The 7546-nt window shown below is 40.2% G+C and overlaps 3 protein-coding genes across 3 annotated transcripts; 2 read left to right on the forward strand and 1 right to left on the reverse strand.

Moving 5' to 3' along the window:
- Positions 1-3989: 3989 nt before the first annotated feature.
- On the forward strand, positions 3990-4576 carry BU26DRAFT_470908 (uncharacterized protein; the record flags this gene model as incomplete). Its single annotated transcript, XM_033825364.1, has 2 exons — positions 3990-4216; positions 4270-4576. Coding segments are annotated over 2 exons (461 nt in total), but the record flags the coding sequence as incomplete, so codon positions are not given.
- BU26DRAFT_556950 (uncharacterized protein) lies at positions 4540-5646 on the reverse strand (the record flags this gene model as incomplete). Its single annotated transcript, XM_033832410.1, has 3 exons — positions 5103-5646; positions 4771-5049; positions 4540-4721 (listed from the first exon to the last, which is right to left on the reverse strand). The coding sequence occupies exons 1-3, from the start codon at positions 5545-5547 to the stop codon at positions 4540-4542; spliced, it is 906 nt and encodes a 301-aa protein (XP_033675286.1). The 5' UTR covers positions 5548-5646.
- Positions 5647-6670: 1024 nt separating this feature from the next.
- On the forward strand, positions 6671-7546 carry BU26DRAFT_589624 (uncharacterized protein; the record flags this gene model as incomplete). Its single annotated transcript, XM_033834736.1, has 1 exon — positions 6671-7546. One exon carries the CDS (start codon positions 6671-6673, stop codon positions 7544-7546), a length of 876 nt encoding a protein of 291 aa, XP_033675287.1.

Here is a 7546-nt window from a genome sequence, read left to right on the forward strand (position 1 = left end):
AATTATTAGGTAAGTTATTAGTTCTAGCTACCTAGAGATTAGCTAGCAGCGCTACAGAAATCGCCGCTGCTAATACGTTTATAGAGGTACTCTCTACTAAGAATCTATATACTATAATTAATTAGGTTATTATAGCTAACTAATTAGATAACTCTCTATAGCTAGCTTAAGAAAAAGCTACTATATTAGGCTTCGCCTAGAAAATAGAAGATAGCTTATTAACCTATTAGAATTAATTAATAGTTTCTACTATTAACTACCTATAAACGTATTTAATACGCGCTATGTATACTACTTAGATAACTACCTACCTAGAATAAAGAAAAACTACCTAGTTACTATAAGATTAATATTACTAGCTAGGTATGTAAGAAGATATTAATACGTACGTAGTAGCGTGCAAGACTTACTACTAGAGCTATACTTTGTAGAATAAGACGCTAGGTCTTCTAAAGCCTCTACCTATCTCTAAGAGAGTATAGTAGAATATCTTTATAGATTTTAAGAGCTTTCTCTCTAATAAGAAAGAATTTAACTACGTATACGTTATTATAGATTAGCTAAGTAAGTAAAGCTTCTCTCTACTCTACTATAAGAAAATTATAGCTTAACGTATAGTAGAGCTATATTACTAATATATCTAGCGTATATATAGTTCTTCTAAGTCTATTATATTAAATTACAGCCTATAGTTTACCTCTACCTTTATAGATAAGCTCTACTAGCTTATAGAAATTAAGTAGAAGCTTTCTACTACGTACTACTCGCAAACTAATAGAAATACAAAGATTATTAATTAATATCTTAATTAGTATCTACGTCTATTTATTAACTACTACTAGAATAATTAGTTAGACCTTCTACTCTATATAGATTAGGCATAAGCTATATTACTATATAAAACTATAGAACTAATAGCGTACAAAATTAAATTTAGATACTAGCTAATATACTACTAGAATTAGAAGAAGCGTATAATAAAAGCCTCTACTCTACGTAAGCGTCTTTTACGCTAGAAAGCTTAGAATTTTACTAAGAAGCAATATAACACTATAAAGAAAGCTACTAAAATCGCACAAAGTAATATTATAAAAGCGTAAGCTAGGTAGGCGCTCTAAGTAAATAAAAAGCGCTAAGAACCTAATTTTGTAGTAGGTAACCTCGTCTACGTTAAACCTCGTAGCTTTTTAATAGATTAGCCTAGTATAAAGCTAGATTAATAGATATATAGCTCTTACCTAATTATTACTATAAAGAGTTACTCTTTCTAGCTCTAGCTACCTGCGTATATACGTATACATAACGTCTTCTACGCTAATTAGTTAAGAAAAGCCTTAGAGCTATTACTAGAGCAGGTAGAGCCTAAGTAGCTACCTATTAAAGTTAATAGTAATCTAGAATAGCCTGTACATAAAATTCTAGATAGCTATCTTTATTAAAATTATCTTTAATACTACGCTGTATAGGTTACTTATAATTCTAACTCTACCTAGTATAATACTATAGGCTTTATTAACGCTCTCTATAAGGTAAGAGACTTTTATATAGTATACCTAGATAAGCTAGAGCTGCTATTACAATTAGATGCTTAGATTAAGGCGTACAAAAAAGAGGAGACTCTAGAGAAGATAGTAGAGAATTTAAAACTCGTAAGAGTAGAAGACGTAAGAGTAACGCAAAGGCGCCGCTAAGCGATTTAGAACCCTGCTAAGCTTATAGTATCGTTTAAGAAGAGAGCTAGTAAGAAAGCTACTCTACTAACGCGAAAACAAGCCTCTTTCTCTCTAGAGGAAAGGTAGTAGCTATAAAAGCGCTTTTAGTTTAAAACTAGCATAAATACACTTACTACAAGCTAAAAAGAGACGGTTAAGAGCATAACGCAAGAGTTTTAGAAGAAGAGGGACCTAGAAGGCGTATTTTAGAGCTTAGAGACGAGCTCTCCCTATAAGAGAGGGTAATATAATAGTCTAGTTTAGAATTTACCTTAGGTTATATAACCTTAGGTTATATAATTCTATTACGTAACCTAGCCTAGCGTCTTAGCGCTTAGCACCTCTGTATATAGAGCCTCTTAGAGCCTTTTCTCTACTTCTTACCTTTAGATAGCTAAATTTAACCTAACCTACCCTGCTAGCACCTCTTATTCTTATAGCTCGTAGAGACAGTACTACCTACAGCTAACTTACCTAGCTAGGTATTCTAGAGGCGCTTATAGTAGTAAAGACCGCAAACCTAGCTCTTATAAGAATAATTATAAGAACTATAAGTAGACTTAAGATATAGTAATATTAGAGAAATAAACTATTAAAGATCTTAAGAAGATATTAAGCGTTAGAGAAAAGCTCTATAAGATTATAGTTAGTAAGCGCTTTAAACTAAAGAATAGAGTTATTAGGTATTTATAAGATAACTTAAAGAAGTATAAATAGTACTATAGAGTAGCTACTACTACTATTAGACTTATAAGTATAGGTAATAGAGGCGCTATAGATAGTAGAGTTACTAGTTAAGTTAATAATAATTATAGAGTATAGACTTTATATAATTAATATTTTTTACTATATTACTACTTTACTTAGTAGTAAATTTTTAACTTAATAAGTTTAATAGCTTTTCTAATAACTCTACGCTCTACTACTATCTCTATATCTTTCTATATACCTTCTAGAGCTACTTCTAGCTCTCTATTCTATATAAGCTATTAGTAGTATACTTAAAGTGCTTTTTTATAAACTAATTATAGTAACTTTCGCGAATAGAGTCTTTTAGAAAGTTACTAAAGTTATTAAAGCGCTACTATATATAGTAGTAGTTACGGCGAATCTAGGCCTTTAGAACTCTAAAGGTAAGCTTAATCTAGTTAAAATTAGGCGAATAAGATAGTAGAAATCTAATAATATAGCTAGCTTTCTTAATTACTCTTACTATCTTCTAGTTTATATAAATTAAAACGTTATTAAGTATTATAACTATAGGCTTCTAGCTATACGCTACCTAGAGCGTAGATAGTAGTAAATTATAAATCTAATTAAGAAAGTTCTTATAGCTAAAATAGCTCTTCTTTATACTAGTATAGAGTAGATAACTATTAACTATATATACTAGAAGAATAGTCTAAGTTTTACTACGCTATACGTTCTAGAAATATTAATTAGTAAATCTAATTAAGGTATACGCTCTATACTACTAGCTAGTCTTCTTATTAAAGATAGACTTATTAAGAAATACTAAATTAGTAATAATAAATTACCTTATATACCTATAATAAGTCTTATAGAGCTTCTTATTATATAGTATTAATATAGACTATAAAGTACGCTTACTCTAGCTATAATTCTTTAGTAGCTAACTAATAGTAGATTAGTATACTTAAATACCTTTTTCTATCTATAGCTAGTATATAATCTTATTCTAATATATCTAACTACTCTAAAATAGCTTATTATATAGTACTTACTTATTATTAGGTAATAATTTATGCGAGTAGCTAAGTATAGCGTTAAGATTACTAGACTTATAAATACTTCTATAAAGCTTTAAATTCTACTTAATTCTATATACCTCTAGTACTAACACGTCTACTATAGCTACGATATTACTATAGCGCTAGCTAAGTAGTAGAAAGTAATAAATATTAAGTTAATAATAAGAATCTAGCCTATAGCCTTTAGTTATAAGCTCTCTAGGTATAGTTAGTAGGCAACGCGCCTACGTAAGCGTAAAAGAGCAAGAAGTAACTTCGTAAGCTTAAAACATAGACTACTCTACTAAAAAAATTGTTAGTATAGCTCTATACACGTATTTATATAGCCTTATAACTTACTAATAGTTATTTAATAGTTTATAGGCTGTTATTAACGCGTTACGGTTAAATTTACGATTTGTATAAGGCTTCCCGCGCGCGCGCGAATTTTCAGGTGTCGCCAAGATTTCTACGGATTATTGCACGCGATAGATTATTGCACGCGATAGATTGAACGTCATGACGCCAATGGCGGGGCGCAACCACGGCCCAAGTTGCAATCTCACGTTGGGCACCGACACCAAACAGCGACAAATTTTATCGAGCTTGCGATATATTTTCCCGCGCAAGTGCTCCTCCATCTCAGTTCAGCACCATCGAACCGTCACTACTATCACGACCTCCTTGAGAAGCCGCTGCATCGCCCCGAAATCGGGATCGGAACAGAGCATGTCGATAACAGAAGCCGACTTGGTATGACTAGTTCTACGGATTCTGGACTAGGCTCGGTCTCACGTGTATTGCAGGAGAAACGGTGGCAAAACCACACGAATGCCACGTTTGCGGACACTGAAAGAAGAGCAGTCCACAATTTTAATGCGACCACCCACGAAAGAACTTTCGAGAGTCAATCCTGCGAGGAAATCCTATTCCAAGATGTGAAAGGTTCAACATTGTTCAGAACAGATGGCAGTGGACAGATGAGGCTCCCAGGAAACATACGCGTTAGAGCAAAAGGAGGATGGGCAAGGTGTCTATGATCTATATAACGAATTCATGAATTCGTAGCAGCGCGTCTAGCCAATAGCCAACCCAAGAATCATAAACTGACCCGGGTAAACATCCACGTTGAGACACTTCGTCTCAATCTCTCCAGTATCTTGAGTCCACAGGTTGCTTGACTCGACAGCCTCGAAAACGTCCTGGCCAAATTCTACGGCGATTCGACTCTTAACTGCACAGCCAATTGAGAAACGTTCTTACTGCGAGTTAGTCATAACTTCATTACTAGGTCGTCGACAACCTACCTGCGCTGAGTGACTCTTGGCTCACCCAACCAAACAACGTTCGAAGCATGAATTCGTCAAAGCTAACCACAACTCTAATTAAGCCATCATCGTTTCCTTCCTGGGGAAGGAACGTTGTGACCTGACCGCCAATTGCCCGGGCTAGCAAACCACGAAATACGACCTGAGCTTTTCCTTCATGCGGGATTCCAGAAAAGCACCAGGAGGGATTCCCACTCAGCGAATATCGGGGACGAACAAGCGTTGGTTTATTTATTGAATTCTGCAGCCGAATATAATCTGTTTCTCCGTCAGTACACTTAGGTCTTAGGTAGTGCCTTTAGAGACCTTACTTTGCAAAAATTCCTGGTCAGTATCGGATAATAAGACGGCCTTATGGATTCCACTATCCTTTGCGATGGCGTGAATGCTGCCTTGCGGCATGTTGGTTACTTGCTCAATGAACGCGTCGAAAAGTTCCCTTTTCATGCCCTCGACGGACTTCTGAGTCAGGCAAAGTCCGCAGATGATCAGGGAAAAGCAATTCAACCTTCGCAGCGCCTGCACCCTCTCATTACTCTGCTTGGCGCCAGTCGACACGAATTTCAGTAAGCCCGAGAGTCGTTGCGATGCAGCTCGACTGACGGGGAAATCTTTCGCTGGGCGTAATAATTTTACCACTTCCATCTTCAACGTCTCCCGCTTCAGAGAGTCAAGCACCTGCTCTAAGTTTTCGGGCGGCAAATCCTGAGGGCTGTATGCGCCTAAAGACGTGACTGTCCGCACGTATTCATCCATGGTGAGGCAGTGCTATGGGGAGGAAGACCGTGGGGAGTTCGGGGAAGGCGACCGGGCGGGGGTAAAGGGCGAAAATTGATGAGCGATGATTGAGCAAGGGTGTTGGGCGAAAATGGATGACTGAGGGGAATATTTCGCCGAGGAAAGGCAGGGGCTTAAATAGACGAGGGACGGGGAGAACTCACAGAGCCGGGATTTTACGGCAGAATGGACCGGTAGTGGGCAACTTTGCCCCTGCGCTAGACCAATCAACCTTCAAAGCGAGCGTGGCTGGGTTGCTAGGAGAATCATCTCTAATCCGGGAGAGCAGTAACGCAGCCAATCAACTTGAATTATTTGGAATACCCCGCCTCTGTTGCTCGCAGGCCCGTTCCCACGTAAAGAGGCGGGATGTGCCAATCATGATTTGGTTCGCAACACGCCATATGTTCAACCGGCCGTCCTATGCATTCCATATGCAAGCCTCGCGGCAAGCCTCGCGGCAAGCCCACAGACTAAGGCAAGACAGTTCCCAAGGTATTTTGCACAGAGATCCATGCTTAAACGATATGCCTCGCATACCTCACGAACAATGTGAACCGGCGATCCAGATGCAGGCCGTGGACACGCCCAAGACGGCGACCAGCATACACCTAACGACTCAGCTCGACCGAGCGTTCCGGCGCTCTAGAAATCGGCATGCATAACTCGGCGTCTTCTTGGATCAAGTGTGTATGGATATGCTAGTCAAAAATGAGGTATCCTGTCTGCAAGCCCTGCATGCGTCTCCGCAGTGAGGGGAATGCCGCTGTTGCTTCTGCGGCCGTGCTCGAGGGAGCGGGAAGGCATGCCGCGTGGACGAGGACATATAAATCCGCGATCAAAGCCACTTTTTCATCTTCTATCCTCGAAGTCACTTCTTTGTGGCTACATCAAGCTTGTCGTTTGTCATATCTTCTGTTGACGTCTTCCTCCGGCAGCAGAGCCCTCACTGCCAAGTCAAAAAAGTCCGTTCGACAGCAACCGCCGTTTGCTGTACCAAGGCAGCTTGAATCAATTGCCCTTATAACACCAAGGTAAGAACGGGCAGTGCCCATACTTAGACAGCATGTTCACATCATCAGCATCTCCATCCTAGAGCATCATGTCCGCCGCTCAATCGAACAGTGTCATGTCCGATCTTGACAGCGCACCGAACCCCCCAACCTCAGACACTTCCAATCCAACAAGCCAGCAGGGTAATGCTCTCCCAACCGGGTACGGAGAAATCGATCATGGCAATGGTTCAGGGTTCACTCCTGCGAGCACGATCCTACCCCCAATGACCGATGAAGACAGAAGGGAGATGGGATTTCCGGATCCTTCCAATCAAACAGGCCGGGGCACTTCCCCAACAGCAGCCAATGGAAGCGTCAATCATGGAAATGAGCGAGCGCAGGGCAACAGTGGTGCCCGAACAGTCAATGGAGAGAGCTACAGAGGCAATCAGCCCACTTCGATAAACATAACCAATTATTTAGACGATTGGTCCGCCGAAGAGTGGGGAGGACTAGAGGAGGCTATCTCTTCCCAGAATAATGAGCCCTCAGCAAGTATGGACGAATTCTGGACCCTTGAACGCGACGGCTTCGACCCCTTCAACACTACTCCAGCTAGCCATAGGGTTACCAATGGAAACGTTCCCAATCGTGGACACGCTTCCGATCCCATGCGCCGCCTGGACACTCCTCTCCCGACTGGAGATGTCGTCGAGAATAGCAATGCACGTAGTCTGGACGACGAACCTTCGGTCTACGTGAGCGACTTGCAACTGGGGACACCAACCGAAGAAATGCTCGCCATGCTTGCACCTCTTAGTCATTATTCTGAAGACGAGGCTAGCAGCGCTGCTCTAGGCGAAGACACTACGGCAAGCAGCCAAGCTGACCCTACAACTTTAACATCGCGTCGCTACCGCCGAGCTGTACGGCGCGTAGGATCGTTGAGACAAATGACTCCTGAAGAGATTCGAACATTTTAG

The sequence above is a fragment of the Trematosphaeria pertusa genome (assembly GCF_010094035.1).
Source record: "Trematosphaeria pertusa strain CBS 122368 unplaced genomic scaffold BU26scaffold_33, whole genome shotgun sequence".
Lineage (NCBI taxonomy): Eukaryota > Fungi > Ascomycota > Dothideomycetes > Pleosporales > Trematosphaeriaceae > Trematosphaeria > Trematosphaeria pertusa.